The 17,481-nt window shown below is 48.6% G+C and overlaps 1 protein-coding gene across 2 annotated transcripts in view; it reads right to left on the bottom strand.

Annotated features, from left to right (window-relative positions):
* Positions 1-4,120: 4,120 nt before the first annotated feature.
* Positions 4,121-17,481, bottom strand: part of UBE2D2 (ubiquitin conjugating enzyme E2 D2) — a 29,126-nt gene continuing 15,765 nt past the window's right edge. For both annotated transcript variants that reach the window (XM_071759228.1, XM_071759229.1), the window contains exons 6-7: positions 7,611-7,704; positions 4,121-5,881 (exon numbers count right to left, since the gene is read on the bottom strand). In XM_071759228.1, coding sequence (XP_071615329.1) covers positions 5,836-5,881; positions 7,611-7,704 — 140 coding nt within the window. In that variant the 3' untranslated portion in view covers positions 4,121-5,835. The remainder of the gene's footprint in view (positions 5,882-7,610; positions 7,705-17,481) is intronic.

Here is a 17,481-nt window from a genome sequence, read left to right on the forward strand (position 1 = left end):
TTTGTTTGGTTTTTTTTTTATTTTTAATTTTTTGTGTGCATGTTGGGTTTTTTTGGTGTGTTTTTAAAATAATTTTAAAGCTTTTGCGTGTGTATTGCGGTTTCTTGTGGTGGATTTGTTATTTTTTTTAATTATTTTTAATTTTTTGTGAGTGTGCTGAGGTTTCTCGTGGCGTTTTTTTAAATTATTTTTAATTTTTTGTGTGTATGTTGGGCTTTTTTTTTTTTAATTATTTTTAAATTTGTGTGTGTGTGCTGGGGTTTCTTGTGGCGTTTTTTCCTTGTTTTGGGCTGGTTTTGTTTCTGGGGGGGGTTTGAGTTTTTGGTGGGGTTTTTTCGGTTTTTTTTTTGGGGGGGGGGCGTTGTTGCTTTTTTCTTTGTTTTTTTCTCTATGTTGCATTTTTTTTCACCCCCACGATGGGTGCCCCACACAGGACCACCCTGCAGTCCCTCTGGACCCTCCTCACCTCCCCAGCTCACACCCCTCTGCCCCCCATTCGCAGCCGGGCCCCCCAAAATTTGACCCGATAACCCCCCCCTCCCCCTTCCCCTCACGTCCCCCCCGGCCTCAGGGGGGTCACCGGACCCCTGGATGAAGGTGACAGCCACCCCGCATGTCACACCTCACCGTGGGCACCCCCCAGGCAAAGCCCCAGCCCCCCCAAACCCCAGACAGGTTGTGGGGTGCGGACAGATCCATTCCTGGTCCATCCCGGAGGTTCCGAGAGCACCCGGAGCCAGGAAGGATGGGGCTGGGGGTTGGGTTCCTCCCCCCGCACGCAGGTTCGGTCGGGACCACGATGTCCCAGTATAGGTTGGGGGCTGAGCTGCTGGAGAGCACTGGAGGTGAAAGAGACCTGGGGGTCCTGGTAGACAAGAAGATGCCCATGAGCCAGCAATGTGCCCTTGTGGCCAAGAAGGCCAATGGCATCCTGGGCTGGCTCAGGAACAGCGTGGCCAGCAGGTCCAGGGAAGGGATTCTGCCCCTGTGCTCAGCCCTGGGGAGGCCACAGCTTGAGTCCTGTGTCCAGTTCTGGGCCCCTCAGCTCAGGAAGGAGATTGAGGTGCTGGAGCAGGTCCAGAGAAGAGCAAGGAGGCTGGGAAGGGATCCAGCACAAGTCCTGTGAGGAAGAAGATGACCACGAGCCAGCAATGTGCCCTTGTGGCCAAGAAGGCCAATGGCATCCTGGGGTGCATTAGAAAGGGTGTGGTTAGTAGGTCAAGAGAGGTTCTCCTCCCCCTCTATTCTGCATTGGTGAGGCCACACCTGGAGTATTGTGTCCAGTTCTGGGCCCCTCAGTTCAAGAAGGACAGGGAAGTGCTTGAAAGAGTCCAGCGCAGAGCTACTGAGATGATTAAGGGAGTGGAACATCTCCCTTATGAGGAAAGGCTGAGGGAGCTGGGTCTCTTTAGTTTGGAGAAAAGGAGACTGAGGGGTGACCTCATCAATGTTTTCAAATATGTAAGGGGTGAGTGTCAGGGAGATGGAGTTAGGCTTTTCTCAGTGGTGACCAGTGATAGGACAAGGGGTAATGGGTGTAAATTGGAGCATAGGAGGTTCAAGTTGAATATCAGAAAAAATTTTTTTACTGTAAGGGTGACAGAGCCCTGGAACAGGCTGCCCAGGGGGGTTGTGGAGTCTCCTTCACTGGAGACATTCAAAACCCACCTGGACACGTTCCTAGGGGATGTACTCTAGGGGGCCCTGCTCTGGCAGGGGGGGTTGGACTAGATGATCTTTCGAGGTCCCTTCCAACCCCTAGGATTCTATGATTCTATGATTCTAACCCCACCATGGGATCACCAATCCCACTATGGGGTTACCAACCACCATGGGGCCACCAACCCCACCACAGGGCCACCATCCCCACCATGGGGCCACCAACTCCATGGGGTCACCATGGGGCCACCATCCCCACCATGGGGCCACCATCCCCACCATGGGGTCACCAACTCCATCATGGGGTCACCAACCACCATGGGGCCACCAACCCCATCACAGGGCCACCATCCCCACCATGGGGCCACCAATTCCATGGGGTCACCAACTCCATGGGGTCACCATGGGGCCACCATCACCACCATGAGGCCACCAACCCCACCCTGGGGCCACAGAGGCTCCGTGAGGAGCAGGATCCCAGCGTTCAGGATGCAGAGCAGCTGTGAGCACACCCCCAAGGCAGGGTCCCAGACCCCTGTTTTGCCACCACTTCAACTTCTCCTCCTGCTTCATCACCTGCAGCAGAACCCCAGGGCTCCCACTGCCCCTGTCCCCCCTCCCCAGGAGCTGTCACCCCCTCCTTGTCCCTCAGCCAGGGAACACAACTCCACTCCAGCTCCAGGTGATTCCGAAGCCCCACACTGGGCACTCAGCTCCTGGGACCCCAAATTATTTGTCCTCTGCTTGACTTTGTTGCAGAGGAGAGGTGCTGATGAAGACAAATAAAGTCTCCAGGCCCAGTGTTTCAGCTTTCCAGCACTGCCAGAGCTGGGAGAACCTAAGCAGCTCAGCAGGATTTTAACATTTTTGCTTAGCACACGACAGCAAAAAAAAAAAAAATGCATGTACAGTCTCCACCCAGAGAAGTCCAACCTCACAGACAGACGTGCACAGTGGAGTCTTAAAAATTACTAAATCAAGTCCAAAAAAGAATTTATCAGACAGGAACTGAAACATTGATGATGTGACAAGCTCAGAGCTCCTCCAAAGGCAATGAATGCCCCCCTGCTCCTTGTGCTGTTTCACATGGGACACAGACACTGAGTGAGATTCTAGTTCCCAAAAAAAACCCCAAAGACACTGAGCTGGGTTAAGTTGCTTCATGAAGCTCACAAGGACAAGTTCACAAGTTCCTCAAGGACAAGAGGTCAGCTCACAAAGTTCTGCCTGCAGGACACCACCCAACACAGACACTGCTCCACTGCACACACCAGGGGTGACTTCTGCCCCATCCCTCACTTCCCAGCTCCTTCCTACTCCCTTCTCTCTCTCCTGCAGAAATTCCACTGCCAAGGACCAGCCAGAGCCTCCACAGCCCCCACTCCAGGTGGATGGCTCCTCAGATGCCAGGGGGAATCCCTCAACTGGACCACGCTGCCAGAACTCCAACCCACCCTCCCTCTACTGCTTGCTGAACACAGGTGACCCCCCCTTTGCCAACACATGGCAGGGCATCTCCACCATGGGGCCACCAACCCCGCCACGGGGCCACCATCCCCACCATGGGGCCACCAACCCCACCATGGGGCCACCAACCCCACCACAGGGCCTCCATCCCCACCATGGGGTCACCAAACACCATGGGGCCACCAACCCCATCATGGGGTCACCAACCCCACCATGGGGCCACCATCACCATGGGGCCACCATCCCCACCATGGGGTCACCAAACACCATAGGGCCATCAACCCCATCATGGGTTCACCAACCCCGCCATGGGGCCACCATCCCCACCATGGGGCCCCCAACCACACCATGGGGTCACCATCACCACCATGGGGCCACCATCACCACTATGAGGCCACCAACCCCACCGTGGGGTCACCAACCACCATGGGGTCACCATCCCCACCATGGGGTCACCAACCCCCATCACAGGGCCACCATCCCTACCATGGCACCACCATCCCCACCATGGGGTCACCAACCCCACCATGGGGCCACCAACTCCATGGGGTCACCATCCCCACCATGGGGCCACCATCCCCACCATGGGGCCACCATCCCCACCATGGGGCCACCATCCCCACCATGGGGCCACCAACCCCACCATCGGGCCACCAACTCCATGGGGTCGCCAACCCCACCCTGGGGCCACAGAGGCTCCGTGAGGAGCAGGATCCCAGCGTTTAGGATGCAGAGCAGCTGTGAGCACACCCCCAAGGCAGGGTCCCAGCCCCCCGTTTTGCCACCACTTCAACTTCTCCTCCTGCTTCATCACCTGCAGCAGAACCCCAGGGCTCCCACTGCCCCTGTCCCCCCTCCCCAGGAGCTGTCACCCCCTCCTTGTCCCTCAGCCAGGGAGCTCTGCCCCCAACCCCACAGCCCCCTTGTCCCCAGGGCTGCCCCTGCCACCACTGCCAGCCCCCAGGCCACTGAGAGATGAGACAAGTGGGACAGATTTAGACCAAAAGCAGTGGACATTTATTCCTCATTTGTGCAAGTGTAAAGATGCAGTTGAAGATGGGTGGGACAGAGCCCTGTGGCTGGAGAGCTGGAGGCTCCAGCCTCTCCCTTGGAGTTGGTGATGGCTTTGTTCACAATTCTACTAAGAGGAGATAAACTTGCAGACTCACCTATTTCACACCAACGATGCTGGGCAAATACACTTTGTATACAAAGAAAAGTTTCAAACTACGTTTTTTTTTTGTTTGGTTTTTTTTTTTTTTTTTTTTTTTTTCCACTAGGTTCAAGTGAAGACTTTGTTCAAAAAAAGACACATAACAAGTACAATTTAAAACTGTATGAACATTTTGCAAATGTTTAGTGCAAAGTAATTATGTAAAAGCTACATTTTATGAAAGTTTGTGCTGATGTGTTTGGTAGGTTTGTTTTTTTTTTTTCTTTTTTTTTTTTTCTTACCCTTTTACATCCATTATTTTAGTTACATAAGGTTTCACTTACCTACAGTACATATGCATTGTGTTAGGTCCCATGCAAGTGGGAATAATACCATTAGAGGCTTTGCAAAAATGTCACCCAGATCCTCATTTAGTAAACTGCTGATTTTGGTTTAATACTCAAGTTCCTGGCACACTACACATCCTGATTTCATGTAAGTGCTCAAGCTGAGGGGTTTTCTTTTTTTATCTTGCTCGGGTGCACAACCTTGTGTGATGCAAACCCAACTGCTTCACGGCCTCCAAATGCAACCCTTTGTGAATGCAAAAGTTTGAGAGAAATCCACCATTAGTTTTAGCCAAACTGCTCTTAAAATTAAAAGCCTATTCACACAAAGTTATATGTAATGACTGTAGTAATCAGTTTATTACACAGATTAATCATTCTTGAACGTACAAGCTCCAGGGGAGCAGCTGGGTCTTTAAATATACACAAAGTTTTCTGTCAAATGGATTTTTTTTTTTTTTTTTTACCCTTACATCCAGAAAGACCTAAGCAGTTAAAAAAAAAAAAAAAAAACTTAGGAAAAATATGAGCTATTAGCTATGTATTAACTGAGAAACCACATACAAACCAAAAAAAAAAAAAAAAAAGTATGAAGGAAGGGAGAGAGTTGAAAGAAATCAACATCACTTGATTCACTAATAGCTCCAAATCCATTTAAATGTTGACCAGTTAAACTCAGACCTTAAACACAGGATGTGGGTACAGCTTCTCTCATTGGTCATAACATTTACCTAAGGTGTAGGTCCTTCAGAATAAAATGAATACAGAAACAGCTTCAAGTTCTTCACCTTGCTTTTCATAACTGTTATGAGTTTAAAAGGATTCCACTTAAAACCCTCCACGGATCAGCAACACCATCCCTGGAATCACAAAATCCACCTGAACCCTCTTCCCCTTCACACCTGCTTATCCCAATTTCTTTACCCACCCAAGGAATGCTTTTAGGCTCACAAAGTTATGACTGAAGAACCAGCTTTTTTCACACACACACTTCTCTGCTAGGAGTCAATGTTGGTAGGGGAAATACAGTATTTCTATTTTGTTGTTCCAAGTATGTACAACACGCAGCACTGCTGTATCAGGTAAACATGTGCACAGGGGAAGATGAGGCGTGGGCTCATAGAAAGCAGTCAAATGGAAATCAAAAGGACTTTCTCTTTCAGAGTTCCCCTATCTTTATTTGTAGAGGTTATCCAATAATTTTCTTTATTACATCGCATACTTCTGAGTCCATTCCCGAGCTATTCTGTTGTACCTGCATGTGCAAAAAGAGGATTTACTTGACACCACAGCTCAACACTTCAGTTCCAGCACTTGCCACGTGTGGCAGCAACATCAGCAATTGGTAAATTTTAAGAGCCAGGCAAACAGAGGCAACCAAGAAAGGCCAGAGCTCTCCATGGAGAAGAAATCACTCCTCGTATTTACAACAGGAAATGCAATTCCAACACAAAACAGACCCAGCACAGGTCTGAGGGGAAAAGGTTTTTCAGGAAGTCTTTACCCATTTCCCCCAGCTGCTGCAGCCCTGTGGGAACTATAACCACAGGGTTTCATTTTGCTATTCTGGAATAAGACAGAGTTTCCCTTCCACTCCATTTTTCCCTTAGAAAGTTCAGCCCAGGCCCCAGGAGCTGCCCAGCCCTGGCAGGATTGCTCCATGCTCCATGCTCCATCCCATGTGGCTACTTTGGAACAGGATAAATTCATCCACCAGGATTTATTTGAGTTTGGTTTTTTTTTTTCCCCTCTGCTTCATTTCCCAAGCCACCTGTAGCTCTAGCACCCAAAAACTCATCATAGCCAGAGCCAGTGCCAGAGGAAGCTGAGGATGGTTTGTGCACAACACAGTGCTGATAAAAGCTGTGATCCAACAGCAGAGCCAAGCTCTTCTTGTTCTACACAATTTGTAGAGCAAGCTGAGGCACTTAGAGCAAGAAGTTTCCCAGTTCAACCTGACCCTGGAATTTAGCCTGCAGACAGTGCTCTCCAGCTTGAAGAATCTGAACATCTCCCAGTGAAAGCAAAAGCACTTGTTACTTGTCTGTTCTGAGACTAGTTGAGAAGAAAGCCCCAAAAATTCCTATTTTTCCAAAAATAAGGACAAGAGCCACTGTTAGCTGCACCTCAAAATGTGCTGCAGCTCTCACTGCCCCCAGGATGCAGGAACTTTTCTACCACTGCTTCTCAAACAGGCAGCAGAGCAAGCAACTTGGTGGATCCTTTTCCCTTCCTTCCTCTCTTGTTCTCCTCAGATGACCACAGAAATTAAACACTACTGATCAGGTCTGGAAGGGAACAGTGAGGCAGAAAAGTGTTTAAAAAATGCTCATGAAGCTGTTATTTTTAAAGAAAGGAATTGATAGAGTTCTCTCCACTCTTGCTGGTTAGCTCAGAGAAGGCTGGAGTCCTCCCACCCCAACTCTACACCACTTGTTGTCAAGTGCAGAAAAACCAGGGTGGTTTTGGTAGTTTTTTGCTGGAATGACTCCAGCACCACTGCCTGGCATGGAAATCTTCTCCCACAAGTATAACTTGTTCTCCCTCTGCTGGTTATGTGGAATTAAAGCAGGCAGCAAAGCCTCCTAAAAGCTGGTGACACCCAATTTAAGAGCTCCAAATGAAAAAGATTTGCATCGTTGACATTTTCATTAAATCAAAAAAAAAAAAAAAAATCAATCTGTAATTAACAGCTACAGCACTAATGAAAGCCCAGCATGTGGAGTGAAGAGGCAGCAACAAACCCACAGAAGCACAAGGCCTCCAAGTCCTTTATCCACCTTTATCCTGCAGCAAGGCAGCACCCCAGACCCCAAGAAAAATCCCTAAAAAAACACCACAGCTGAGGTGAACCAGGCAAAGCAAAGCCCACACTCTTTTCCAAAGGGGGGGAGTTCTTTCCCTTCCCTTTCAGGATTTCAGGGTGGATTCTGCTCTGTCAGGAATGTTACATTGGGGTTTTTTTTTTTTGCTTCCATACTCACTTTTCTCTATCTGTTTTGTAGATCCGTGCAATCTCAGGCACTAAAGGATCATCTGGATTGGGATCACACAACAGAGAACAGATGGACAAAAGTACTAGGGAGAGAAAAAGAGACTGAATTAGAGCTCAAGTGCAGCTGCAGACACCTCTATAACCAGCCCACCCAGCTCCTTCCCCTCTAGCCAGGAGTAGCAGCACCACTGTTTAAAACCACCATGGAGCAGCAATCCCAAACACTTCAGCCAAGTTATTTGGAATAAAAATCCTTACCACTTAACTACACCCAACCACAACTTATTCAATATCCCCACCCCAAGGGGGAACTTCCTGGAAGAGCTGTGCCTGACAGGAGCCTTAAAGCAGAGGACAGAAGTGTTGTATCCAAAATGATTCCCAAAGCTTTCTCAGGAAGCAGCTCTGCTTCTGCACTTGGATTTCAGCTTTTCCGTAAACCAGATGACCTTGTCATGAATGACTTGCAGAAACCCTCACCAAAAGTCAAACAGCAGACAGATCCAACTGAGATGAAGGAAGCCTGAGCTGCTCATAGCTATTAAAGAACCACATTTTATTAAAAAAAAAAAAAAAAAAAAAAAAAAAAGGCTTATCTTGCAGAGAATTAAGAGGCTTTATCCAATTATTTTCTGGACATAAGGAAGGTTGAGATGGATTAGTTGTAGAACAGGGTACAAAAAAGAAGCAAGAAAGTGTAGCTTCCTACACCCACACTGACCACAAAGCCCTGAACTTTAAATTTTCACATGTGCTGTGTGGCTCCCAGAAGCCACATCCTGCTCAGAGCCTCCCGTTTCCTGCACCTCTCCTGCTGGGGAGCAGGAGGCAGAGCCACTGAACTGCAACCAGTGGAAGAGAAAAGAGAAGAGAGGAACTGACTGCTCCCTCTGGGGGGAAGGGGGAGTTTGGGTTTTTAAGCTCATTTAGAACAGAGCTCATGAAGCAAAGAAAAGCTGAATAGGCCCAGAAAGGAAGGGGAAAGAGCTCTGAGATTGATCAAGTAGTTTTGGATGGAAAACACCTCCAAGAACATCCAGTCCAAGTGTTATCCCAGCACTGCCACTGCCCCACGTCCCTCAGCTCCACATCTCCAGGGCTTGGAAACCCCTCCAGGGATGGGGAATCCCTCTGGGCCAGGCCCTGAGACCCTTTCCAGGGAGAAATTGTTCCCCAGCTCCAACCTAAACCTCCCCTGGCACCACTTGAGTTGTGCCCAAAGTTCCTCTTGGCCCATCCCTTGGTCCTGGGGAGCAGAGCCCGACCCCCCCTGGCTCCAACCTCCTCTCAGGGGGTTGCAGAGAGCCAGAAGGTCTCCCCTCAGCCTCCTCTGCTCCAGGATCAACACCCCCAGGGCCCTCAGCTGCTCCTCACAACTTCTCCAGACCTTCTCCTTGCTCTCCAGACCCTTCCCCAGCTCCATTCCCTTCTCTGGACACTCTCCAGCCCCTCAATCTCCTTCTGCTCCTCAGGGGCCCAGAACTGACCCCAGGATTGGAGCTGCAGCCTCAGCAGTGCCCAGCACAGGGACCATCCCTGCCCTGCTCCTGCTGACACCACACAGGGCCAGGGGGGCTTTCCTGGGGGCCAAGATTGATGGGAACTGGCAAAGATTTTCCAAGTAGGACGAGTGAAAGCTTCACCAGGTCTTAACTGAGCTATTTCCTCAGTGAGGAGAACACCAAGAACCCAGAACCCATCAGTTCAGTTTGATCACTTCTCCCCTTCACTAACAAATGATCAGTTTCAAGGTACAAAGTTCCTGGCATGAGGTCAGTGACAAACCAGGCATGGTTTAAGGTATTTCTTGTTCTAGAACCAGCTGCTGCTGCTCAGTTTAGCTTCCAGCACAGTCACCTCCCCAGCTATCTTCCTGGAGCTCATTTCTTTGCATTTATCAGACCCCACTGCTCTGATCACTGAAGTTTCTTCAGCTGGTTGGATGAGCACAACAGCTCAGACCCATCCCTCCCCTTTAACAGAAGCCACAGGAAATCCAATCATAACTTTTTGGTTCATTACTATTACTACTGCCTCAAGTTCTACCTTCCCACACTCCTTTAACAACCAAGCATTTTTTTTAAACAAGACACCTCACCCTTCACCAGAAAAACCAAGTTTTGAGTCTGTGCAGACCTCTCTGCCCACCGTCTGCCAAAAGCCCCAGCTCAGACCATGGCCAGCAGGACACTGGTGTCACCTCCTTGCCCTGAACAGGACCTCCCTGCTGACAGGGAAGGGACAGCCACCCCCTGTCCCAGTTCAGGAGCTTCTCTCCTTGGTTTTAAAGCAGTCACAGCATGAGGGGGACCATTAAAATAAAAAAAAAAAAATCCCATGCCACTGATGCTCTTTACTGAAACTCTGGGTGGTTGCCAGAACTCAATCAGCAGCTACAAGTTTCCTGTGATGAGTTCTGGCAATCCAGTCACCTTAAAAAAAATAAATTAAATAATAATTAAAAAAAGTTAAAGATTTCAGTTCTCTTGACTTGTTTGTAAGAAGTGTTACTCCAAAAACCTCAAATATGGAGAGGATTATTTGGCTTCAAGCTGCTTTAGTTTCATATGCCTTCATTAATCAAAATTACCCTTAATTTTACTTGCTCTTGCTGGTACCTTCACATTAACTCAGTTATCAACATCAGCTCAACTTTAATAGCCTGCTGGACACAGCTACTTGCCCAAAAGCAATTCAGGAAGCTTCTCTCAGGGTTTTTCAGCTGAATATATACACACATTTTAGACCAAGCAACACCAGCAGCCTCCAGACCACTACAGAGAACACAAAAAGCACCTTCCCAAAGTTTCAAGAGCAAGAAGATGAAATAATCCTTGAAGTGTCAGCTGTGTACAGGAGCACCAGAGTCATTAAACCAACACTATGGGAGGGAGAGAACCAGAGCATCTTCTGCTGCAATCATCTTTTATTACAACAAGGGTCACAGCAAAGCCTTGGCTCCCACTAGACAAATGACTGCAAGATTACCAGAAGGCAAAAAATAGTTGAAAAAAAAAAAAAAATCATCAAGTTTTGTAACCACAGAAGCAGGTGGAATAAACTACAAAGGAGCAAGTTGCATTGTTTCACACCTTGTCCTACCCATCCATGGGCAAAGTGGTGCCAGGCTGCCTGCATCCCCCCTCTCAGGTCTTTTGCTGAAAGGGATCCAGGGGAGAAGTGTGTGCTCTGCACTGTTTCAGTTTGCAGGCTGGGCAGGAGAAAGCAGAAGAGGTGAATTTTGCTTCCCATTGACTCAAGGGGTTCAAGCACAGAGCTGCTTCTCATCTCTTCACTCACAACTCTCCAAGCAGCTCAGTCTGTAGCAAAAGATCCAGCAACTTCAAGTGCTGTCAGTTTAAAGCTCCCTTTTATTACAAAATTGGTTTGGCTTTAGTTGTTGGTTTTTTTTTAATTTCACTACCCATGCAGCCTCCTGAACTCCAGTACCTCAACTGGGATCCCCACAGACAACAAAACCTCCTTCAGGGAGCTTCCTACTGCTGAGGACTTGATGAGAACCAGAGGGTGGGGAGAACCAAACCAAGCAGAAAGACTTCTACCAAAGTGCTTTGAACACCTGATGGGCTGAGCTTCCCCCTGGAGCAGTGATCCAAATGCACTCACCAAGCAGCATCATCCCTTCACACCAGGGATGCTCCAGCAATGTCCTCTCTGAGGCAAAATGAGGTCTAGGAGTGGAATAACTCAGTTCCAAGCTTCCCCTGAGAGGACAAACCACTCCAGTCTTCAAGGACCATCTTTCTCAAGGTGGCTCCTCCAGATAGAGAGCCATTTGTAGCTTGTCACCAAGCTGAGCTACAGTTTACCACTGCCTGAACCACCTCATCATCCCAGGAGGTTTCTGTGCTGTGCTGCTGGAGCCCTCAGAGCAGGCTGCCAGTCCTGACAAGCAGATTTCATCCTCCTGGTTCTGCCACACCTCAAACAAAGAGCAGGTAGCTGCAAATTGAGTGAGTTGAGTTGCTTCTGCTATGTCATGAATCAGGACAACTCCTGAAGTCAGCTCTCAGCAGATCCTCCCAAATGAGCAACACAGAAAATAAAGCAAAGCACCACTGCCCACTGGAACACTGACTGCTCCATTTCAACCCAACATTCAACTTCTGGCAGGCCAGGAGCTGAAAAAAAGCCTTTCAAAAACCACCAGCCCTCAGCTGCAGGGGGAGGGAAGCAGCTCCACAGCCAGAAGAGAGACCTCTTCCTTGGAGTGTTGTCCTGCTTTGGGCCAGGATAAAGGGGATTTTCTGCCTTGTGCTTTTCCTTTCAGCTCAGTCTCTTGTCAGGAGCTGCACTGCTGAAATGAACAGCAAGTTTCTCAGGCAGTGGCTGCTGCTGGGACTGAGCCCACTCCATGGTTATAGTTACTGCTGGATCTGGGGTGCAGAACCAGGGACACTGCTCAGCTCTGAGGAACATTTTGCCCTCCAGAAGGAGAAAAGGAGTCAAGAGGTCACACCTGGAACCCTCCCTTAGGGAGGAACAGACAAGAGAAATGACCAGAATTGACCAAACAGAGGATTCCATCCCATACACCTCATCCTCAGGATAAATTGGAGGGATCACCAGGCTCAAACCCCTTCCTGCTTCCCCTTCTCCCCCTCTCCCTGTTTGCTTCAGCATCCTGGGAGGATCCCATCCCTTCCTCTGCCTGTGCTCCTGATCCATCCCAGCCTGAATCTGTGTGTTCCTGCCTCCAGCTCCCAACTGCTCCTGACCCCAGGATTCCAGCCTGGACTTTCCCAGGGCTGCCCTGCAGCCTCAGTGGGGATGGGAGAGTTATTGGGGGAGAGAGGGAGGAACCTGGGATCAATTTTCCTGTATAGTTGTACAGATTTAGTCATTTTTTTCCTATTTATCATTCCTGTTTCATTAAAGCTGTGTAGTTTAGTTTCCAACCCATCAGCCTCTCTCCCTTATTCTCTCTCCTTCCTTTATCAGGGAGGGGGAGGGGATTCATAAAGAACACCTGGAATTCAGTTTAATTGCCAGCCCAGTGTTAACCCCTAACAACTGACAACAGGAGAAGGAAACTCAAGGTGCTGGAGGTTTCCAGGTGGCACTTAACTTCTGTGGGTGTTCTAATGAAGTGCATCACACACCTCTGGCTGCCAGTGGGCTTTAGGAGGGAGAAGCAGCAATGTACAAAAGCCACAGTGTTTAATTCACCTCCCTCCCCACTGGGGTGATGGTCAGCTCAGTTGGGTTCAGTTAATTCCTACAGCTGCTCACCACTAAAAAACTCTGCTTAAGCTTTGTTAGGGCAAGGCACAGACTGAAGGGCTATGGAGCTACACCCTCTGCTTTCTTTGGGTCCTGGTCCTGCCCTGCCACCCTGTTCTGAGCCTGTGACCCCAGTTAATCAGAGATGCAGATGCTCTGGATGCAGCAGAAGCCCAAGACATGACAGCTATGAAGTGACTTCAGATGATTGCCCCCAGCAGTTGTTATTCTCTCCACTTCCCCAGCACAGAAGTCACCTTCCAAACACTAAACTCAAAGCATTCCAGGTGTTTGCAAAGCCTGAGTGGGTCTAATATCCATCCTATCCAGCTGTCCCCTTCAATGTAGGGTATTAACCACAATAAATTTTATTAAAGTTCAGCTGGGATTGCAAACAAAACCTGCTCCAGTAAAGCACTCGTTTATGGGAGACTTCAGGATAAGGAGAAGTGACAGAGGAGCAATGGAATCTCCAACTGAATCACAGCAGGGAGATAAAAAACAAGTGTCAGTGCTTCCAAGGTAATGAGCTCCCCAGAAAAACCCCATCTGAAGTGGCTGTGTTCTGATTCAGCAGCTGTTTGGGGCAGCAAGTGCTCTCTGAAGAAGAGACTCAATTTAGAGTTATCCAGGAGTAAAAGGCTTCCCTGGGCACCCAGCAGCCCATGGGTGGAAGCTTTGGCTCCCCACTGGTGTGTGAAAGTTGTGTGAAAGGCACAGAGCAGCTTCCTACAGCAGCAGGAGGAGAGGAATGGATAAAATGCCTTTCAAGAGGAGTTATTCCTGGGGACTCAACTCCTGCGAGGTGCCAAGGGTCTCAGCAGCCCCTCAGCCCCTCTCCTCCCACCTCTAAGGGAGCACTAAGAGTGCACCAAAAAAATTTTTGTTCCCATTCCAAGGTGGCACTGAGACAGTCCCTGTGGATGCCAGAGGGCCAGGCCAGCAGGTGACACTCCCTCAGCTGTCCTGAAGATGCCTCACATCCTCCTGAAGCTCATCCACTCTCCCAGAGCAGTTGGATAAAACAGGGAGCTACCAATTCCTGGATACCACCCCAGCATCCCAGGCTCAGGGTACCTGTCCTGCTGTGCCAGAGGTGAGGGACAAATATTACACCAGGAAGCTCTTTCTCCAGAAAGCAATTTGTCACCCTCCTGGAAATGAGGCCACAGGCTCCAACAGTGCTGAGGTTTTTGATCCAGCTCATCCAGCCAAGGTTCCAAACATGAAAGTAAAAGTTTGTCAGCTCAGGCTGAATTCAGGCTGCTGCTCTGGGGATTATGAAACATCTCTGCTAGCATAAATTTGAGGTTTGGACACACAGCACTGCCAAGGAATTCTGAAATGGAATTAAGAGGCTTTATCCAGCTGTCCTGCTTCTCACACCAGCTCAGGCTCCTCCTTTCCTTATCATCTGCCTGGCAGTCAAAAGCCTGCACGTTGAGATCCATTACAATTTAGCAATCTGTTCCCCAAAAAGAGGGAGAAAGCTGACTCCTGGAAGGAAGATTTGTCTCTACAATCAACTCAGTTGAGTTTCAGGCCCAAAGACTTCTAAATTTTTGAGGCACACAGTTGTCAGCAAGTTCCAGCAGCACTGACAAACAGGAAGCTGGTGACATGGACAACTGGGAACACACCAGTTCAGGTGCTGGTCACCAAATGTCTGGCTTCTGACCACGAACAGGCAAGATGCAGCTGAGTAAATTAAAGCAGCTCCAGACTCAGTTCAAATTCAGTCCTATTACTTAACCACAGTCCCATTTCAAACTCTTCCAGCAGTCTTACCTAGTCTCACAGAAGTGTACCTTTATATCTGAGCAGTTTAAACTTCTTCCTTCAAAGCAACTTGAATTCCTGCTAAGTCAGTTCAACAATTTCTGGTGACAAGAGAAGAAAAGTTAAGTTTTGCCCAGCGTATCACAAACTGGTTGAGGTTGGAAAGGACCTTTGGAGATCACCTTGTCCAACCCTTCTGCTCAGGCAGGGCCACCTAGACCCACTGTCCAGGACCATCTCCAGGTGGCTTTTGAGGATCTCCAAGGATGGAGACACCACAACCTCCCTGGGAAACCTGTGCCAGTGCTCTGCATCCTTACAAAAATTCCATCCTAACGTTCACAGGGACCACCTTGGACCCCAGCCCCTTGCCCTGTCACTGGGTGCCACTGAAGAGCCTGGTTCTGTCCTCTCTGCACCCTCCCTGGAGGTGTTTATCCACCACACATCTCCAGCCTGCAGCTCTCCCAGCCTGGTCCTTCTTCACCATGAACTCAGAGGATTCTCTCCAGTGTGTCCACATCCCTGGGGAGCCCAGCAGTGGGCAGAGGGCTCCAGGGTCACCTCCCTCAAGCTGCAGGGCCCAACTCCTCTTCTTGCAAACCCGAGCAGTGCCAGCAGTGACCACACTGAAGCTGCAAAGGAGTTGTTGTCACACAAGAATCAAAGTTATCTGGACAAGCCCAGCTCAGCACACAGGCAGAGGGTGACAGGTGACAAAGCCACACACTCTCTCCTCCTGTCATTTGCTTAAGCCCCCCAACAGGCAAATTAAAAGCCATGGGCACAGTCACAACTCCCTCACTTGCAAGACTGCACTATGAAGAGCAAGGACACTCAAACTGCTGGGGAAGTGGGAATTCCCATCAGATTCCCAAACTTCATTCCAGAACACCCAACAAGAGCAGCACCACAGAACAAATCACCCTGCAGAGAGCACAGTGAGCAAACAAAAGTGAACTCAAGTGAAGAAGAGAGAAGCCACCCCTGCAGTTCCCCTGGCAGGGGCTTCCAGCCCTGAGATCAGCTCCAGGGCTCAGCAGGTTTTATAAAACCCAAGTGGGGAGGAGCAGGAGGGGTCAGGGCAGGTGAGGCTGAGCCTTCCCAAAGTGCTCCAGGTGTCCATTAACTCTGGCACATCCACTCCCCAAATCCAAGAGAAAGTGGGATTTTCCCCCAAAGGGCTGAAGTTATTAGGAGATGAAGGCAACTGGGATTCTTTGAGGTAACAATTTACATTTAAGCCTATGGATCCTGCTAAAGGTTTGGAGTTTAAATGAATCACTGAGGTGTGTTTAAGACTATTTTGTGACTATTTATTCTACAACATGTATTCCTGAAGGAACACTTCCTTAAGGAACTACCAAAACAACCAAGTTAACCATTCTCCTGAGACACTCAGTGTTGTTCTCCCAGCTCTTCAGGACTCAATTTTAACAAATCTGGAGAATCAAACACCTAAAAAAGACAGAACACAAACTCCTTCACCTCTGCTGGTGAAAGGATCAAACCACTTACAGAAGGACTTACAAACCCCCTTATGTATTCAGTGCTCCAAAATAAAACTGCTCCAACAGCCCCCAAAAAGGGCAGAGCAGACACAGTTTGAGAAGCCAAGAGCCTTCCCTCCCTTTCCCACTTAACTGGGATGACTGAGTAGCACTGCTGGGATTTTTTTTTTTCCAGTCTTTCCACCAAAGAAAGTGGCACTATAGATGGAAATGCTACAGAGCAACTGCAATGTGACATCTGGCCCTCCATCAGCTGCTGAGAACCTTCCCTAGCAGCTGCCCCCAGGAGGAGGATGCTGTGCATGATCAGCTGTTCCTTAGGTCTGTTCCTAGGCCTCCCTGATTTCTCTGTCAGTAAAGGATGAGCATTTTCTTCAAAGCTGTGTTCTAGTTATCTGCTTGCAGATTTTTTAATTCAAGGGTAGCACAATTTAGGAAATGCTCTCAGAAACCTAGAGTACAAATCCCAAACTGCTGCTCTGGAAGGGCTGTAAACTTCCTGCTGAATAACTTCAGTTTTAATTACCTAACCCAAGAGCTCTTCCTACCAAGAGGAACATTTATTCTCATTTATTCATTTATTAGTCCTACATTTATTCTTTGCTAAGTCTACCAAAAAAGATACAAGGGGCTGAAATAGCCCCAAAGCCTGCAAAGATACAGCTCTAAACTGACTGAAAACAAGATTTCCACCCTAAATGACCAAAGTTGCCTTTGTGGAATTAATTTATCCTTGCTCAAGCCAGAAATGTTCCTTTTAACTATCAGCTTTTGCTTCTTCCTAAGTTGAGATCTGTTTCCTGCCCAGCCATCCCTGTTATTTCTGAGGGAAGGATCCCCAATTTCCCTGAAGTCACCCACAAGAATTTCTCCATGGAAAGAAGACCCAGGGGACTCAGACAGGACTGGTTTCTCCCTGCTTCCTCCTGGATGTGTTTAGTGCTGGAGGAAGGAGAGTTCCTGTGTTCACATGGATGTTTCTGCACAGAGGGATCAGCACCATGAAGACACCTGACTCAAGGAATGTCCTTTCAGAGGAGGAGGAGGTGACAGACAAGGCTGAGGAGCACAGAGCAGCCACACTGATCCTGGGGCTCACTCCAGCTGTGCCACCAGGATGAAGTTTGAAGAGAATAAAAAAAAAAAAAATTAATTCAAGGCAGACTGAGGTGTTAAGGGCACACTATCTGGGTTGCAAAATTCACATGAAGCTATTTAGTGTGTGATTAAAAGGTGACACTCATTAACTGGTAGCCCACTGATGGCCTCAACTAACCTCTGAAATTCTTCCCCCTTCTTTTTTTCCCAGCTCTCCTAATTCCAGGC

This window comes from Heliangelus exortis, chromosome 15 (genome assembly GCF_036169615.1).
Source record: "Heliangelus exortis chromosome 15, bHelExo1.hap1, whole genome shotgun sequence".
Classification (NCBI taxonomy): Eukaryota; Metazoa; Chordata; class Aves; order Apodiformes; family Trochilidae; genus Heliangelus; species Heliangelus exortis.